Consider the following 20,317-nt stretch of genomic DNA (forward strand, 5'->3'; position numbering starts at 1 on the left):
GTTTTGATACCCTAGCCTGTCTGGTGTGGTGAATTCACATATTTTAACTGCTATGCGCTACTACAACAGGCTAAACCAATTACAACACAAAATCTGATGCATCAAATTTCAAGTAAATCATTATTGCGTCAAACTTTCTATGATTAAATTGAGTAAAGCGGGTTTTTTTTGCAGAAGCAGCTTGTAAGCCAGGAAATGACTTCCAAATAAAATGTTGGATACGGCATGCAAAATGTGACAGCTGTATAAAGTTTAACCCTAAATAACGATAACGCAAAAAGTTTGAAAACCCACAATGTACTAACCAATGACGGGTATGGTAATAGCACGACAGCAATTTCACTCTGCATATCCATTAACTACTACTTGTAGCACTGTTCAGCGAATTGTGCTAAAAAGGAGACTACCAATTAAGAAACTAACGCAAAAAGGCTCTAAGACTGTATGTGCACAAATCAACTGTGCACACGGATCATTGCGTATCAGTCTGAAATGCTTATGTCTTCTTAAATAAGCAGAGATGTATAAATGAACTTTGGAAAAGACTACTGTTTTCCCAGAGATACTGACGATTTCACAAAAAGTGGGATAACGTAGTGACCTAGAGGAGAATTTATCCATATCCCTGAACAATACTCTGTACAGATATATTCTATTGTATGAGATGAACTAAAAGGGCGTCACAAATGGGTTTTATGGAGGAGTAGTTTGTCAGAATTACTGATAATGACCTGCCCTCAAATGAGCTACTGCTGAGACCTGATTACCATCAACTCGGATTTCTTGCAGCTGCCACATGTTGGCATCCTGTGAACGTAATTATCTGCTGCCTGCTGGAAATAACAGGACTTTGTCGTCGCCACGCCAGTTAAGGGGAGACAAAATAGGAGGCGCACGAATTGGCCTCACTCTTGCTGCTGATATAAAGTTTAATGCTAATTGCAGTCTAAGAGTTAATCTTGTCTTATCTAGTGATGTAGGGTCGCGTTGATAGCCCCGTCTCTTGCAGACAAGTCATTTTGTGTTAGAAAGGAAGCACGCATCAAACCGAATTTGCGACTAGTAATTTAGTTGTATGGGCAGGCATGTGCCTATATATTATTCCGCCCTCAATGACCAGAATTAAAATAAGATGAGCGCTCGGCCGTCTGTTGATCATAGTGTTAGTTGCCTTATTGTGGGCAGAGGGTTAGATATGTCCTTTATGATGCTAGATTTGCTAGATTTCATTTTATGTGTACTCAAAGCCTGAAATGTCCAGGTATTATGTATAAAATACATTTCCTGTAGCTATACATAGCATCCCAGTATTTGTTACCTGTTTATTTATTTATACATTTATTTATTTGGTATTTTCTGAAGTCCTCAAAAATATTTCCCTTACGTGACGGCGGACAGCAGCTTGGTGGACGGATATCTTATTGTCTGTTATCATTACCATCAATATTTGCAAAAAAACATTAAATTAATAACCAACGCTGTAACTTACTCAAGAGTTATTTGTTAATATAGTATTACAACAGTTCAATGTAGTCATAATGACTACAATGTTGTCATAAAGCGCTATTTTCGTGGTACAAGTTCATTTTTTCACGTAGATTGAAACCGATAAAATTTATCGATAGAGTCTTACACTGGCTCGTCTATTATGCATGGGAAACCGACACATAATCACATTTGCGAACAAGGAATGCGGTTTTTTTTTCAATTTCTAAAGAAAGGCGCGGGCGCCCCGTTCAAATTTCAAAGCCGTCAGTCCTATTCCAACCAGTACGCATATCTGTGAGAGATCGATAAGTCTATCAACTAAACATTAATCAAACCACCCGCCTTGGAAAGCCATTAATTCATTAAACCTACGAACCCCTTTGTTAAACAACAATTCATCATTTTGCCACCGCGTCTTGTCCCAAACCGTCAAGTACACAGAACCTGTCACTGCAATAACCAACTTTCCGGAGGACTGTTCCGGTAGTCCCTGGCCGTGATAAAGTTACCTCTGTTGGACGCTTAATGCAAACATTTACCAATCTCACGATCAAGGCACTAAAACCTAGGCACTAAAACCTAGGCACTAAAACCTTTACAAAGTGTATACTTTCCAGGGCAGATTCTCTCCAGTCAACTCTCGTCTCAAAATTGACATGAAGTTTATTTGGAATGACAACAAAATCACCGATCGGTATTTGAGAGGCGTCGAGTTTTTCCGCTCTGTGTTGGCAATGTTAAAAACGTTGACTACAGCGTATAAACATTTAATGACGTGTAAGGAGGACACATGAGGAAAACTAGAGAGAAACAAGAGTGCACTATGACTCCAGGCTTCGAGACATTTGTATGTCAATCGCTGATCTTAATGGAGGTTCAAGGTGACCAATCGCAAGCTCTATGTCCAAAACAACTCTTAACACAAATAACCAAATAGCTGAAAAAGTGTGTAAAAAATTAGAACGGAGTTAACAGTTTCTAATAATGGATAGACATAAAAAACGCTCTGGGCATGTTAATTTTGTCAGTATTCAAATTATATTATATTATATAACCTCTCGTTTTATAGCCAAAATATCCATCTCAATTGCGCTTTTATATAACATAGTTGCACACCTTTGTTAGGCCTATAGTTCGAGTTAGTCTTGACCAATATCAACAAAAACTGGAAAGCATATATGAATATGATATTTATGGTAAGAATAGGCTAGGTTCTCTTTTGTTGACTCACTGGAGTGTCACGCCGAATAGGTATAGCAGTCTTGGCCCGACAAGCGCGGATGTATCAAGTTGTTTTTTATGTTTTCCCAGTTTACAATGGGTACACTCGAACCACTCAGTTTAAAGGAAATATGCACATGACATATTCCTTGAAGTAAAACAACTGCTACTGAAATTACAGAACAAGGGGCACTCTGTCCCAGTCGTCACCACAACGGGACAAGAGTTTTGCAGCAGTCAATGTATTGATATGTGTCTACTGGGCTATCAGCCGTTGTATGTCCCTAGGGACGAGAAGAGAGTACGTCAGCTTTAATGAGACTCGCCCCCCCCCCCCCCCCCCCCACCCAATCTCCTTAAGTCATAAAGATAGCATATATCGTGTTTAAGCGCGATAGGTTACATTTACGGCTGTGAACGAGCTCTACTTAAGGCCTCCCAACCAGCAAGCTGGAGAAGATATTTCTCTCAGCTTAGCCAGTCGACTTAATTCATGTCTATGAGAAATTAATGGCTGTCAACATAGGCCTATTCATGAATTTCAGATTTCATTGCCCAACGTTTGGCTGAGCCGAATAAATGAACGACAGGTTTCGATCTAAGAGATTAATGTTATGAAGAAATAAACGATTTAGGAATATCCCTAAATCCTCGGCCTTGTCAATGTGCTTTTCACCATCGACCTTACTAGCGTTCTTAATTATAATATTAATACAGACGATAATTAGGTTGGTTGTATATAAGACTTATCTCAATAAACATGCTAGCAAATTCGCAGTCAAAAGGTTTTGAAAAAAAATAATCATATGAAAAATCTACAAACACCCGTCTGCCTAGCAAGTTTACTAAAAAAAAAAAAGCATTGCTCCAAACGAGAGATGGTAAGCTGGCAGAAATACTGTAACCTGTGGAATTAAAATGAACCAATCAGCCATGTGACGTTTGTTAACAACTGGAAGCAGCCAAATGTCAGATGGGAGGTATCATAAAGTGTCAGATCGAGTTTTTTCTTCGCAATTCGCTTTTTTCTTTGAACAATGTCCCTCATTGGGATGGTCAAATTCCAGATGAAAAAATGTTATTGTTAAAGTCGATTAGCTCGTTGATTCCCCAAGGGTACCGTATGAATCGGACAATTTGTGCCTGTCCTCAATCACGCTTTGGCGTGAACAATAAAACCCGTGTAACGAAACCCGAAGTCAAAGAAAGCATAGTCCCTGTTGGAACACTTTGTTTTTAGATCCTCCTGGACAGTTTCACATTACAGACACCGTATACAACCTTTCACCCTTGTACACTAACGTATGGAGCATTTCAAAACATTATCCTTGAAAAATTCAGTCAAGTTAAAATAGTACATGATGCACTGCAACATGCTCTTATGGAGTTCTAGTGCGGCATGCTTGTAGTTTGACCTTGGTGTGAGACACGTATGCGCTCGGAAAAACATCCACAGTACAGTATGCCCAGAATACAGTTCTTGCAGACGACCTTGACGTGTAATGTAGGATGTAGCTGTGGTACAATTTACACAGGGACATATTATTTGTTTCATAAAGGAAATGACTATACATGTGAATGTAAAGGAAATATTGAAAATTGAAAAGATTTGGAGAGTAAAAATTTCAATATTGATGACATGGTCAGTGGTATAAATTGTTTTTATCAGGGTTTTATAAGGTAAAACGGTTGGGTTATCTGCGTAATAAATCACCAAGGGAACATGGTGCAAAAATATCGATTTCTCTAAGATAATGCATAAATTTGCAAACACGGTCTCCCATCAAAAAACTACCAATTCTGCAATTGCTCAATATGTGTAAGACTATCTGTCCGAAAAAGTTGGTCCCAAATTAACAATAATGAAACAGACTGACGTAGATAACGGGGGGCTTTATTCGGCCCTTTTGGCTATTAGCATGTCATACTTAATCCGCCCAGCGTCCACAGAATGAATCTGTATATCTCACACAGAGTGGAGTGTTCAGGTACACTGCGGCTGAAAATCTTCATTTGAGTACAAGTGGTAGCCACGGTGGAACATGACCCACATGGCAGTGATATCTGATAAGTCTGATAAGTAAAGTTGGCGGCAAAATATAATCACGGCACAAAAAAGTGGTTGCAAAACATGACTACAGCAAAAGATAGCCCTACTTAACGAGCAACATTTGGGTGCTATTGTTGGCCTACATATAGCTACGCCAGACTGCAGCGTTTGCGGGATCAAGTCCAGCTCGGGAATGACCGGTTTTGGCTATAGCGGTGTGGCCTTGTCCTTGGCCCTTCATTCATAAACCAGATTGATGCAGGTCGTAGTTGAAACGTTTTGTTTCCACAAAAATAGCTCTAGCACACACAGGCGGTACAATACAGCCATATCCTATACTACGATGACACAACTATAACACGAAATAGTTATACGAGGAAACATTCGAGATATAGTCTGTTGGAAATTGGGTTAAACAAAAGACGAAACAATTGGTGAAGGGCATGGTATATACAGCAGAAGTAAATTTAACTGCATTGTCGGTTTGTAACAGATAAGGAGTTTTTACCATTTCCTTTAGCGTTAGACGTCTTTACAGCCTGGGTTTTTGAACGATGTGAGTTCCATGGCACACTAAAACTGGCGATCGTGGAAAATCGTTCTTTATTTGGCAACATTTGCTTTGGTTTCTTGAGAATCCTTCCGTCGCCATATTCCGGGTTGAAATTTCCTCCCCGACTTTCTTTGTTACGACAGGCCAACGGAGATAAGACAGATAAGACAGCATCGACGGTTAGGGTCTGCTGGCGGTTATCTGACCGATTGATCTTTTACAAAGCGATCAATAAAAGGACCGCAATCTGGGAAGTAATTAGCAATTTCCGTTGTAATTCATCCCCCGAGTGAAGGAACATTCTGCTTGGCAGTGCTTCTATAGTTATGACCAAGAAAAAGGTGGAAAGTTGTGTCTTGGCTGGCCCACTTTTCAGCAGTTTCTTTGTCTTTAGAACTAATATGGTTTGTAAACAACTACCAGGCCTCAGTAAACACATATACATGTACATGCTTTGGAATTCCCCTGAAACACATATAGTCTGCATTGATGCATCAGAATCCGGAATGAAAACACACACGCAACATGGCAATTTGTACTTCCGCACCTGTGCCTTAGTTAGCACAGCGTGATTTCACGTTTCAGTCCTGCGTACATCGCGGGACCATGTGATTTATGTAGAAACATGCCGCTTTTATGCGATTACCAAGCATTTGTAAAGGATTGTTAAACAAGCAATTCATGTTCTGTTGTCCCCGCTATGTCCACCCATGATCAGTCCGTCTAGTCGACGTGCCGTTGTCAGGTTACATAACGGTGTTAGTCTTCAACATCCCATGATTATCCCAGAATGACAAATAATTCACGTGTAAACATTGTGTTTTGGATTCACTACAACCATCTCGCCAGACGAAATAAAAGCCTTTTTTTAAAAGTGTGAACAGGAAATATTAAGATATCACAGCATGACTTAACAAACACATAGCGCTTTCAAAACCTGTGTTCTAAATTTTATGAGAAAAGCGCTTCAATTGTGACCTTCATGTTTTTTTTTCATAATAAACACCATATAGCGTTCTTTTTTCTTCCTTTTAAAGATACTTTAGTGGAAAATATGTTTGTTTCAGTTCTTCAACATCTGGCCAACTATGAGTCCCCAGACTTTGGCTTTCTGGGCTTAATTTTTGCGATGTGACCTAAAGACCCTCTGCGGCTTGAGAATCCTCGAGAAAGCCTGTGTGTGTTGTTATCAAATTTGAATAAAGTATTTATTGTCTGTGTGGGATAGGCTGATTCTAGCTTGGGGCAATAAGAGCAGAGCTTATGACAGATCGGAGTGCTCTGGACTGATCCATACATCACCCACCAGGTAATTGAATTGTTTCAACTTTCTACATTTGCTTCTCGGTGGAGCCTTTGGGGCCAACTGTGATGTAAGCTGCCTCTCTTGGAACACAGGACGATTTATCCCACTGATTTGATGTACATATTCAACCATGGATCATCTCGGACGATGATAACTTCAGCTTACAACCGGCTGTGCCCAAGCCTACATAAAAACACCACCGCCGTATTGATGCCTAATTTTGCGACCGTTTCATCGTTCAAACTGTCACTTTATCCTCATCAAACACGAGAACATCGATGTAGATTTCTTTATAAGCACTGCATATTGTCATATTTTCAGTCCTGTATTAAGCGTGAGTATGAATAGCTGAATGGGTATATTATGGCATTGCACTCGTACACAATAACGACAAATATAACAAGAAAAATGGTAAAAGTTGGAATTTCAAACTGGACGTGTCGTCGCTCAGAAGAATGTGGGTGACATATCGTTCATAGTATTCATCGACAATATTCATTGTCCGGCAGTGCAACAGTCTGCTTGTTTTAGACAGTCGCCTATGTTCAGTTGTCTGTAAAAACAGTCATACACACTACAAAAATCGCCTTTAGTGAGTGACACGTAACAACGTAAGCTCAACACATTGATATGTTTGAAGTTCACATTACTGCCAGGAAAATAAAGTTACTTTTTCTAATTCATAATGTCCACAAACTCGGTTTTGACGGAAAGAACGCATCAGCTCTTTTAATTTTTCAAAAAATACAGTGACATGCTGGATATGGGACAAAGTTCAACATGTTTTGACGGAGGGCGACACCAGTTATCTAGACTACTATTGATTTTACTGTAAACCTTGTGTCTGGCTCTATCGTATTTAAAATTGTTTACACGTTTTATTATAATATAACCACAGCAAATGACTATTATTTTATCTCGTGTATCACAGTACAGGCTGTGTTACTGTATGGAGTTCGTCCTAAGCGCATGCTGGTGCACTTATTGTAATAAAATTGATCTCCATGCACATTCCCCAGAATGCCACTTCTGGCGATCTGGCGATGCCGTTAGTCGTTCACCACCCATACAACTGGCAGCCATCGCAGTGGTGAAAAAATCTTGTACATCGGGATACAAAAAAAATACAAAAATCAAATGAACCAATCAATCAATCAATGCAAATGGATGCATTGATATGAACAAGACAACGTGTAAGCGGTTTCGCCCTTGCAAAAACATTTTGTACATATAGTCATTCTTGTATACGAATAAAATTATTGTTGCACTATAAATTATTGCATACCAATTCCAAACCGATCAGATGAACTTAAGAATGCTTTTATTAGAAAAAGAAACCTCACTACTCCATTCCACCTCATGCCCGCCCACAAAGTCGTGCATAACTAAGATATAGCTGACATCTATGAGAAAAAGGCTGACTTTTTTAACGAGTCATCTTTAATGGTTGATGGATGTGAGACTAAGATGCTATTACGTTGTCTTGTTCATATCGATTTTCGACAGCGATCATCTTTATACTTCTGAAATTTTTGCTCAATGTAGTGTCAGTTGGTGCGAGCAGGACCGCTTCTCTTGAATACGTTACTGATGTACGCTGAGTTTTACACTGAGCACGTTACTGATGTAACCTGATTATTACATTGAACACGTTACTGATGTGACCTGATTATTACATTGAACACGTTACTGATGTAACCTGATTATTACATTGAACACGTTACTGATGTAACCTGATTATTACATTGAACACGTTACTGATGTGACCTGATTATTGCACTGAACACGTTACTGATGTACCCTAAGTATTACATTGAACACGTTAATAATGTACCCTTACATTAAACACGCTACTGATGTACCCTGAGTATTACAATGAACACGTTACTGATGTACCCTGAGTATTACATTTTTGTAAGTCCTGATTCTCTGCCAGGTATAACGACACATGGATCGGGATGGAGCTGACGGCAGTTCGAGTGACACTTGTTCTGTACAAGAGCAGACATATAATGCGCAGATCGAGGTCATGCAAATTCTTTCTTATAATAGAAGTAATTAGGTGGATAAGAGTGCCTTTAACTTGTCACCGGCAAATGCTAAATGATTATTTCCAAAAAGTTAAGGTAAAAAAGCTCATAAAAGTTTCCAGGCATGTCTGAAATGTCGAACAGTCCCAATTGTTGTGATACAATTATACCCGTCAAGATTCATGGCCCAACTACATCATGGCAAAACATCCAATTGGATGAGATTCATACCATCTTCCTGTAAACAGAAGAACTCTCTTTGTCAGTCAAGACGATAGTATTAGTATGAATAACTTCAGGAAGTTTTTTTTGTCTTTTTGCGAACATGAAAAAGGAAAGCACAATTTTCCCCAGCATCACGCATGATAAAATGATCTCTCCTGTTGAACTCCCTGCTAAATGCTAAACATGTTCGTAACACAAGAGAGAACCCTCAGTTCCCATGCTGTATATCAGGGTACTATACCTGAAATCTGAAACCAATGGGAAATTGTATGGTATTTGACAAACGATGTATTGTCGTGTGTGGAGTAGGTAGATAATCAGTAAGGACTTCGTACCATATTGCCAAGATACTTACTATTTTCAACTTTTTTCCTACTTCAAAACATGAGCAAAGGCCGCCAATTTGTTTGACATACTATCTATCAGCTCATTAAATGCTTTCTGTGGGAACCTTTCAGACTGTATGACTTATTTAGCTGTCTCCAGGAGTCTTAGGTAGGTTAAATGAAGTGGCATGATGTAAATCAAGTGAGCTATAGTAAAAGTGTATATTTGACCCAAATCTTGAACAATTGCGGCCATTTTAGTTTCGATTGCACTTTATCATGACACGACAGTAAATCATTTCTGGTTAATCCACTTCGAGGGGCAAAAGCCATAAATTGTCATTTACCCTACAGAATGGAAATGCCTGATAATAAAAAATCCCATAGAAACGATTTCAAAATCGATTAAAAGATAAAAGTATTCACAGAAAAATGTCGATATTACGTTGCAGTCATATTTGCAATAGCCGTATCTTGTAATGAAACGCCATGAACCTGCACATGCACAGTGTTTTGGAAAGCAAATGGTCCAATGGTCTCGTCAAAAAAGCTTAGAATAAACGGAGTTTGAACGAGGAGGAATGGCTTCTACTGATTGCAAACATGTACTAAAATATTAAATGTCACTTCAGGGAGAATATTTCAAGTATTTTCAAACAATTAAACAACATAGGATATTTACCATACACTCTTAATATTGATCGACGGACTTATGTCCGCCGCGTGTATTGTCCGCTGAGGTTTTTGTGTGCGGGAATTTTGCCCGCGGGGCTTTTGTCCGCGGGTTTTTGTCCTTCCCCCGTGGAGGTGGTACCAGTTGACATATTTTATGAATATTTTCACTTCATTCAGTAGTGGGGGCCTCCGTGGCTCAGTCGGTTAAAGCGCTAGCGCAGCGTAATGACCTAGGAGTCTCTCACCAATGCGGTTGCTGTGAGTTCAAGTCCAGCTCATGCTGGCTTCCTCTCCGACCGTACATGAGAAGGTCTGTCAGCAACCTGCTGATGGTCGTGGGTTTCCCCCGGGCTCTGCCCGGTTTCCACCCACCATAATGCTGGCCGCCGTCGTATAAGTGAAATATTCTGGAGTACGGCGTAAAACACCAATCAAAAAAAAAAAAAAAAATCATTCAGTAGTCATTCAGTTTTGATTTGTCTAAACCGATGGCCGATTTGTACATCTGGGAAAGGTACATCGGATAGAAAGTTGTTGACCATAATCTCAAGACGTGCCACCACAGAGGCATGGTTCTGCACTTTAATACTGCATTAGTAGCTATTCTGAGAAGGCTGTAGTTTAATTCCCATTTACAACCACTGCAACAGTTAATTCGCCAATTGTATGCTGTGTGCATAGGCCTAGGCCTTCATTTACGATGACACGTCCTTCTCATTAGCTGAATGACCTCCAATCGATTTTTATTCAAACCATGAGACCAAATTGGTTTGGCAACCCAGCCAGATAAAGTCTATGTGGAGTATATCGGCCTGTGTGTGAAACAGATTGCCATATTTTACCATTTTGTAAGTCTGTGCCAAGAGATAGCGCAATTCCATTGACTGCACACAGTGAATATATCTCTGCCGTTCGCGTTATAACTCGTCATTTTTTACGAGGGAAGGGAGAACTCTATCACTGTAGCTACAGCCATCTAGCTATATCATACCTCATGTTGTGGTCATCAGTCCCACATCATGCAGACACAAGCCAATCGTTTTATGGAACAGTGAATATTGCTCGGCAAATAAATGTACATGCTTAAGTTTCAACCTATGCATAAACAAACATTATAAATGTGTTGACATGAAACAGTGGAATATTGCATCTGTGGAATGTGGAATCGTGTCTTCCCTGTGTACTGAAGGTTAACGTCCTGTTGATGGTTAACCATTGATAATTCCTCAGCAGCATGTATCCGCTACCGCCTGTTACATAACTGTTAATCTCGAGGAAACATTTACGCCTGTCAAATGCCCGTAAGCCTAGGTCGCGTGGAACGAGTAGATACAAAATATTGACCCTTTCCGGAAACTCTGAAAATGGAAATCCGTACAAGCAAGATTGATGTTCCACTATAAAGTAGATATTTCAACAGGGAATGACAGTTTTCATATTAGAACTAGCTGGACATAGGCATAGAAAGGTAGTCCTATCTGCTGACGGATAGAGCATGCCCTGTTTTACGAGAGCAGTCACGAAAAGGAGAGTGTCCTGATACTCTAAAGCTTGGCTAACCTATTGCCAGTGATATCAACATTTACTTTAGCTCCAAGTCACAATCCAGACTAACAAATTGCTTTTCATGTCCTGCACAATCTCGAGCCATGGGAAAACATCATTACACAATCGTTGAATGGAATATAGGGTAATGAAATTGGGGGATTTCTGAATAGCAAGACATGTGCAATATGTTGCTTCACAAATTCTCTACAGATGTAACTACAGATTCCAGGGGCTCATGTTCTCTGCATTGGGCCTCTGTTAGCAGCAACGTATTTGATCTATCACAAAAGCATAGTTAATCACATTATTTGGAATGTTCTTGACCAACGTCGGTTTATGTGAATGTAGGTTGTTAATGTTTTGCCGTTTGAGAAACCGCATGTTTTGGCATTTAACAACCCAGTGGGATTTAACAACTCATGTGGCATTTAACAACCTAGTGGGATTTAACAACTGATGTGGCATTTAACAACCCAGTGGGATTTAATAACCCATGTGACATTTAACAACCCATTGGCATTTGGAAATGAGGCGGAAAGTCTTTGGCGTTTTGACATAAACAACGTTTTATTAATTAATTCTACCCAGTTTAAGAAGGAAACCCATGCAGACTGTGTACCAGTTATATGTTATGGAAGACGATCAACCGTATGCCACTGACGTTTGCTTTGCATGTACATGTAGCTGTAACACGGATTACCTGTTGCGTCCACCTTAGCCATTGTAATCATAGGTTTGAAGATGAAGACACTAGACCATAGAGACAACTTTTTTTATCACCTGGGTATTGCATGTGTTTCTTATATGCATGGCCTTTCTTCAAAACATCTACTTGCTTTTTGTTACAATGCGACAGAATAGTTAATTTTCATCTACCGGGTTTGTCCTGTCAACTCGGAGGATCACTTCGCGTATCGCGATTTAATCTAGATGAATTAAGAGAACCATCCTCGTCGGCACGCATTTAAGGCCAGTTTTCATTGGACAAGCGCCATTCCATAAAGTTTCTTATTATTAGATAAAATGTCATTCCAGTTTTAGATGCTCGTCAAACAGATGTTTTCCATCACATCGATGTGGGCCGGTAAAGCATCAATCCATTTTCATCTGACCTTGCTATTATTGTATTAAAAAGCCGATCTCTGGGACAAAGTATTCCGTTTCTGATTTATGGACACACCGTCGGGATTTCCTAGGTCTTTTGCACCCGAGGTAAACTGGAAATGTCTACATCAAATTTAATTTGGGACGCATCTTCCCCATCGGAGGTGTTCAAATTGTAAGCGTTCAGAAGGATTCTTCCCTTCCGCCTCTCATTTCCATCTTACTATTGGAACACATAAAGCCCATTAGCAGATTATGTCCTCTGCACAAAGACGCCTTATCAGCAAACAAATACAATAGCAGATGAATTATGCCAATTCTTACACCACAACCGTAACACTGTGTGATGGTTTCGGGCTTGTGGCAAGCCCTTGACAAACGGCCAGTTTCAGTGCGACCTGGCTTCCACGTATCATGACCTAAGCACTACAAGGGATACCAGAGATAACTAACACTGAAAACAACCTTTTTTGTTAATTTTGTTATTTCCAGACATATTAAAATAGCAATAAGCAGAAACATTTCTTAAACAAGTACTAGATTGATACACTTTGGAAACATTATTAAGCAAATAGTAAGTAATAGTGTCTTGCAAAACAACACTGTACGATTGCCAAAATGCACAATTAAGGACAACACACGAATGTTAGCGTATAAAAAAGATGCAAAAAAATTTACAGCAAGAGAAGCATGAATTTCATTACTGAATTTGAGTGGACTACCTATAAACCACGCCAGTGATAGTTCCCTTGATCACAGCAATACGCAAGTAAGACTTTCGCAAAAAAGAACTGAGACCGAAAACGTTAAAAACAAGGTAGATTATCGAATTTGTGAAGAGTGAGTTTTGAATACACTTAGAGGAGAGACACAGATTTGAAATTGCGTGTGGAAATCACTTTTCAATCTCCAGTGAAATCAAGCTCTGCACTGATATAATTTCAGCGTAGAGAATTAATTCTGAATCTACAAAGCGGGTTAATTCAGTCGTCACAACGACGACTCAAGTCGCTTTACAGAAAGTGCTGTAAATTTTGTGAATGAGCTGATCAAATCGAAATCCAATCAGTGGCCAGATTTGGCTTTATAATTGGACTTATTGGTCAGGACTGATTTGACCCCACTTACTGCACAAATCAGCCTCAGAGCCGACTTAAGTCACCAGGCCCATCCATGATCATGACTCCATTTCCGGTACCAGAAAAATCAGCCGGAAGTTCTCTCACACGCCGCCATTTATGGGGAATTGTCGTCCAAACACTTGAAGCTCGCGTCTTTCCCGTACGACCCCGAGATCAGACGTTATTTGGACACGCGCCAGATTACTGACAAGATCAACGCTACGCTAGCCTCCATCATAGCAAATTATGAGCCGGCTGAGAAAAGTAGTATTGCAAATAAGTAATGAAAGATACATATAATTATTTTGGGAATGCTTAATGCCTGACCTAACTATATCACAAGTCAGGAATTAAGATAATAATCTGACATATAAGGCTATCTTTGCTTACTCATCGACGTCGATTTCTGATATCATTGTTATTCTGAACATGTTCTTTGTTATTCACTTCCACTTTTCAGTATAACCTAATGGCATCATAATGTAGAAGGAGAACTTATTCATGTACCAGCACCAAAATAATTAAGCCACCGACCCTAGAAGGATAATCATGTAAGAGCGATGTAGTGTCACTGTGGCGGCATGTAGCAAATGTGCTGCATAGAGCTGACAATCTTGTTAGTCAAATAAGTGAATACAAACGTCTAAGTGCGTCCGATGTCCACTGTAGAAGAAAATAACGGTGTAGAGAGCTAGTGGCTAGAGAGTCTGCCTCTTATGCGGATGTTTAACAGATAAACACTATAAAAAGCCGTTTTCATGGCCTCGGTTTGGACTTTATAATAAGCGTTAGAATACGTGAGCCCTGAGTCAGTATGCTCTTCATGCGACGCCATTTTAACCAAAGCTGGTATTTGTAATGCTATGCACAAAATGCTCAATCCTATATTCCAAACCAAGACGGTTGAACAAGATGATCTTGGAACGATTTTTGAGAAATTGTGACATTACCTTTTCCAGTATCATCTGGAACCTGTTCTAGTCACGACGCAACAATTGGAGAATTAGTGGCATTAGCGTATAAATAAATGTGAGAATTTAAAACAGCTGGTAGTATGCTGTACACAAGAGTTCATACTGAGAACAGTATGGCCGACATCTTCAGTCTATGAGGGTTTTAGACAGCACTCGAACATAACGAAGAGCTTATCACATTGGGAAGTAAGAAGGCTGTATGAAGCAAGGGTGGTCGACTGACGGTATTACTTATCGGGACAGTTCAGCTGAAGATTCACGGTGGCCGGGTTTGACACATGGCAGCGATATTCTGACTGGTAGGCACATTGTCTCCATCAGGAAACTACCTCAGCAGTTTGCGAGTTTGATTCAAACCTTGGAGGTTCCGAAGTCTGTGCAAACACAATTACACAGTAGAGCACCGACCTGGTCTACACATGTCATAGAACAGAACAAACGGTAGATACGGAAAATGCTGGCTTACTTCCAGGTTATGTCACTTGCGTCTACAGAGGTAAATAGAAGAGGATGGGTAAACTAGATTTATGGCTGCTAATGTCAGTATTTCATCGAGGAAAATCGATGGGTTAGAAGACGCAAGTCAAGTGGAGTGGCAGTTCATACATAAGTGGAATATACCATATATGCTAAAGTGACCATCTAATGGAAATTTCCAGGTACTTGTTACTGATTAGGCTGCGGGGAAACCACTAAAGGGTAGCTTTGTAATTCATACATCTGACCTCAGTTATCATAGTCTGTACTTATGTTGCTCTCGGATAATAACTATTGTCTCCTGTATGCCTGACTTGTTAATTCTTCACAAAATGGGTGGATATATTATCATCACAACTCATCATTGCGGCCAAAATGAAAACTGAAAAAGTTTGTGCGCGTTTCAAAGTATATGTCTGACACGTATTGTAGAGCTAATATGTAAATTTATATGTTCTAAGAGTAACCTCTGCAATATTACACTGATCGGATCCGTGAAAGGTTTTTCATGTTGAAATGAAAGTGAAATGAACAAAACTTCAACCAACTTAAGTAGGGCAAAAAGTGTAACACAAAATGTTTTCGATATATTGGCATCAGACATATCAATGTCTACAGGACTGAATGTGAATAGGGCCGCATGGAAGTTTTATCGGCTTGTCGTTCCTTTGCCAAATACCTTTGTTCGAGGCATACAGACAATGCGTATTGATAAAAATTTTCAGCCTAGCAACGGGCAATGTAACTGGTCATACTGTGGAATCTAGACGAACAGACGACAAGGGCTGGCTACGCCGACATTGGTAAGCCACAGATGACAAGTATCTGCCAAGAAAGCTGCCGAGAATGTATTCGTGTAACTGTCATGAAAACTTGCAGCTTAATTTTTCTTTTTGAGACATGCCTAGCATTGTATTCACACCAAGCTCGCCACTTTTCGCACAGTGAAAACCGTGGTGTACGGGTTTCCAAGTGGTCTCTGACACGCGATCAGCGAAAACTTATAATAGGTCCAACCTCCAGTGACAAACTGTGGAATTAATAGACCTCCTAGTCCAATCCAGCTATATCTCACCAATAAACTGTTGTCTGGGTCTCAGTATATAAGTAATTTTACTTGTAGAAGAGCAAGTGCTCCGTTTGCCGAGCTTTGGCCTGATTTCCAGCACTTCGTACATTCATCAAAAGACATACAGCCTAAATCTGGCAAATTCCCCATAATGTGTCCACATATGCGAGTCTGGTCATCTACACAGCCCCACAGAAATAGCTTGTAAATGAACCAAATATCTTCCCACAGAGAGGATAAATTCGAATCTATACCCAGGACAAATCGGAAAAGAAGCCATGCCTTCCTTCTTCCACACTACATCCTGTTGTAAGTTGTATTAACAGTTTTATCACGGGAGAAATCTAAAACGCCATTAAATTATTGAGGAAAAACTGGATAAATAATGTACCAGGTTATCTTTGATTTAAATCGCATAGTTCTTAATTTATGACGCCTTAAAGTAAATGCAAAGTTTCAAGAACACTCAAGTCATTAATCAAAAAACAAATAATCAAACATATAATAAACATCTAATTCCCCCAAAACATTTTTACAGAATCTAATTAATATTTCAATATCTTAAACATGTATATAATTTGAACAAGCAAGAAGCAGTCTACATTTCCAAAGATGCCCAAAGAGATGCGTACAAAGCAATACACACTAAAGTAAATTGTAATCTAAAATAAATATTCATATTTTAGTATTCATTCCCAAGTACCAAATAAGAGTATAACAGACTTTTTCAGTACAATTCACTTACTTTTCATCACTGAAACTGTTTTGGTACATTTCATTAGGCTTTGGCCTGTGAGGGTTTCCTGATTACATTTTGATCTTTTTTATGTTTGTACTTACAGGATGACTGCCGGGTATCTGGGGAAGCTCATTCTGCTCATTTTGCTTAACCATAAAAATGACCACTGTCACATGAGTGAAATAATCGGGAATATGACGTAAAACACCAAAGCAGCAGTGTATGCATAAATATATAAACAATGAAAGCGGTAATTTAAAGATTGTCCTGTTTGATACATGGACTTCGCACCACCAGAATTTGAACTATTTAACGATTTAGGAATGCCAAGAACCAAAGTGTATCAAAAATGGTTGTGTTTGATTCTGTAAATAAGATCAGCTAGTCGAAAAACAACGCAGTAAGCTTTCACTGGAATATCTGTGTCCCGCATGCATTGAGCTGTAAAATTTTACTTGAAAGATAAATTGAAGGAGACCCTATTGATCGGGTGAAAGGCACATGCATCCTATATTTCTTGAAGACTATATGGTGATTTTTCGTCACGTTGCAGAAGTGGAATCGGGATTGGGAGAGTTACTGAAGCACGTGACATGAATAAGACATCAGTCATTTGTAATTTGTCATGATGAATTCGTCATCTATAGCTTCAGTTGAAAACAAATCAATGCTTTAAACTTCATGTAACTAAAAAATTAGCATTTTGATGTAGAATGCTTTGTCTGAGTTTAATGATCAGAACACATATAGTATTAGTAAAAAGGTGTAATTATTTTCTGGACCAAATAGTATGTTATTGTACATATATATTTTGTCAGACAAAGTCATAAAGTCAACATTAACACAATCAGAATATAACCCTTCCCTTACCTTGAATTCTTTCTCCACTTCCGCCAATTTCATCATTTCCTGCCTTAGCTCGAATGTCGTCATGATGGGGTCTGGACTTGACAAGGCCATGTAAGCCGGACTCGCCAGCGCTCTGTAGGCATTTAATCTAGAGCGGGATCGTTTTAACGAGTCGTAGTTTTGTTTGGTAACACAGTCTGTACAATTGCATGATATAGGGTGAGGTTTTTCTATTTTATGATTCCTCGACAAGAACATCTGAATGATCTCATGGTTGTTGTAATGGGCAGCGAGAGTCAATGGCGTCACATCCGGTGAGAACTGGCTTTTTTCTTCCGTCCTGAAAAACGCCTCCCCGCCACCCAATCGTTTTAACCTATCCTCTCCGGCCATGAAATTTGGGTGCTCAATTATAATCTTGACGACCTTCGTTGCCCCCTTACTGATGGCGTGAAGCAAAGCCTCCTCTATACAATTAAAACTGAGGTTATCCAATAGAATTTCGATCACATCAATTTTCTCACTGTCTATAGCTAGATGTAAGGCATTTCTTCCCATGTAATCCACACAATTGAGGTTGAGGGTGATGTCATTCTCCTCCACGGATTGCCGCACCACCCCAACGTCTCCCATGGATGCAGCGTTTAGATACACCCGCTCTTCGTCTGTCAGCTGAAAACAGCAACAGCGGTTAGAACAGGGCAAAAAGACAACATGAATGAAAACATACAAAGCGCTTGTAACACATGCATCTAAAGCAAAGTTTGCCCTTGTGTTCGCTGCTTTACAAAAAGTATGGTTCAGTGGATTGTTGTAAATATCTGCATTTTTCAGGAACATCTGTATACAAAAAAACTACATGTATCTTGGCATATTCATTCAACAAAGGAGCCCAAAATCTGTTTCATTTAACTTTTCCTTTAGTTTTGGATGTGCTCATAACCTACATGTATATCGCATTTGGTGATATTTGTTATTCATAACTTTTTGTGACTTTTCACAAGAAATTAACATTTGTGGGAAGAATTGTAGTCGTTTACAGTCAAAAGTTACAGTGATGCGTAATAAAATTTTTTAAAAAAGAAGAAATATTAACATATTTAGAAAAATACACCAAATCTAGGCGATTCCGGTGAAGTTTGACTTAGTTAACTGACATAACGAAGTTATGACCTGTCTGTTTTATTGATCACTTTGGACAGGGTTTGTGACCGGAGTGAAGTTTCATTACCTTGCAAGCAGACAGCTTTGGACAGCTGATGGAAATTGAGGTTGTTAACCTTTCTATTTAAACTGATAAGATGTCCACAACTGATTGTGGGTTTATTAAACACAAGAAAGTATTTTTATTCCAAGGAATATAAAATGTCTTATGGGTCACAGCCAATTCCGGAATGTAACAGATTTTCCATGCAAAACACAACAGAGATTTGCTCAATCGATTAAGTGTCTTTGATATATAACCGCTGTAATGATTACAGGCTAGCACATAATTTCAAAATGTTAAGTCGTACAATATCTAAATATCTGAATGTGGACAAGACCGAATAACGGTCGATATTTTTAGAATTATTTGGACGAACATACTTTTATAAAAGATGTTATGTTGATAAAGGCTTTTTGACTCGTTTGAAGTCAAAGTTCTTGTATAATCCCTTGCTCTCGCAGAAGAATGCGACTGTTGACCATTAAGTATTAAACTGTTAAAGCGTGAGACAATATCCAGATGTACATGTACCTCAGTAAACAGAGAAATAAAAGATCTGGGCAGATATCCTCTGAGCACTGGGGCAGTGCCGTGTTCTTGTACGGTACCTTTTAAATCGAATTCTGAGTACAGGCCCATGTTGTAATTTGCGCAGTCCTCATTCGTGAATACGTAACACAGGTTTTGGACCTACTGGAGACTAGGTGGTCAGTTGGCGCACAGACCAACAAATTACCGTAAAACCTGGTTATGTAAAAGCCTGGATCATTGGGGTTTGCCATGAATTTAGTAAGAATGTGTAGCATGCCAAGACACTGTGTATCCAAAATAACAAAATCAATAGGACTCGCATGATCTGTGTAACTTTCAAAATGATTGTATTCTTGGATGGATTCTGACCTTAGTAGCTCTTGTAAGCTGCATGTATGTTACCTTAGCAGAGTATAACAAACACATACATCGTGTTATAGACAGTTCTGTATGCCCAAAACAGACGTGAAAAACGTCATTAAATTTACTAGGCTTACTAGGATAGTGATACATTTAAAGCAGAACCTCTTTCTTATCTAATCACAACGAATTACGGCGTTTCCAGCGGAAAATTCGTTCTCTGGGCTCCATTGACATATACGTGCCGGCTATTAAGTCTTGCTTTGTTGCTAGTGATATGGCGAGCATACACAGTTAGTACGAGCTCATCTCCATGGTGTTAAGGGTAGTACGCCACTTGCCTCGTCAAAGGAAGTAGTGTAATTGGAAAACCGCCGTATTGATTATGTACTCTATGTGGATTAACGACAAAATGTAACTTTACTCAACTTCAATTTCCAGAATTTCTCGGAATCGAACATTCT

At 39.3% G+C, this 20,317-nt stretch overlaps 1 protein-coding gene across 1 annotated transcript in view; it reads right to left on the minus strand.

Annotated features, from left to right (window-relative positions):
• LOC135472939 (short transient receptor potential channel 7-like) overlaps window positions 1–20,317 on the minus strand; it is a 46,862-nt gene that overhangs the window by 24,273 nt on the left and 2,272 nt on the right. The window contains exon 2 of the mRNA XM_064752717.1: window positions 17,777–18,427. Within this exon, the coding sequence (XP_064608787.1) occupies window positions 17,777–18,427 (651 nt within the window). The remainder of the gene's footprint in view (window positions 1–17,776; window positions 18,428–20,317) is intronic.

Source organism: Liolophura sinensis, chromosome 1, assembly GCF_032854445.1.
Source record: "Liolophura sinensis isolate JHLJ2023 chromosome 1, CUHK_Ljap_v2, whole genome shotgun sequence".
NCBI lineage: Eukaryota > Metazoa > Mollusca > Polyplacophora > Chitonida > Chitonidae > Liolophura > Liolophura sinensis.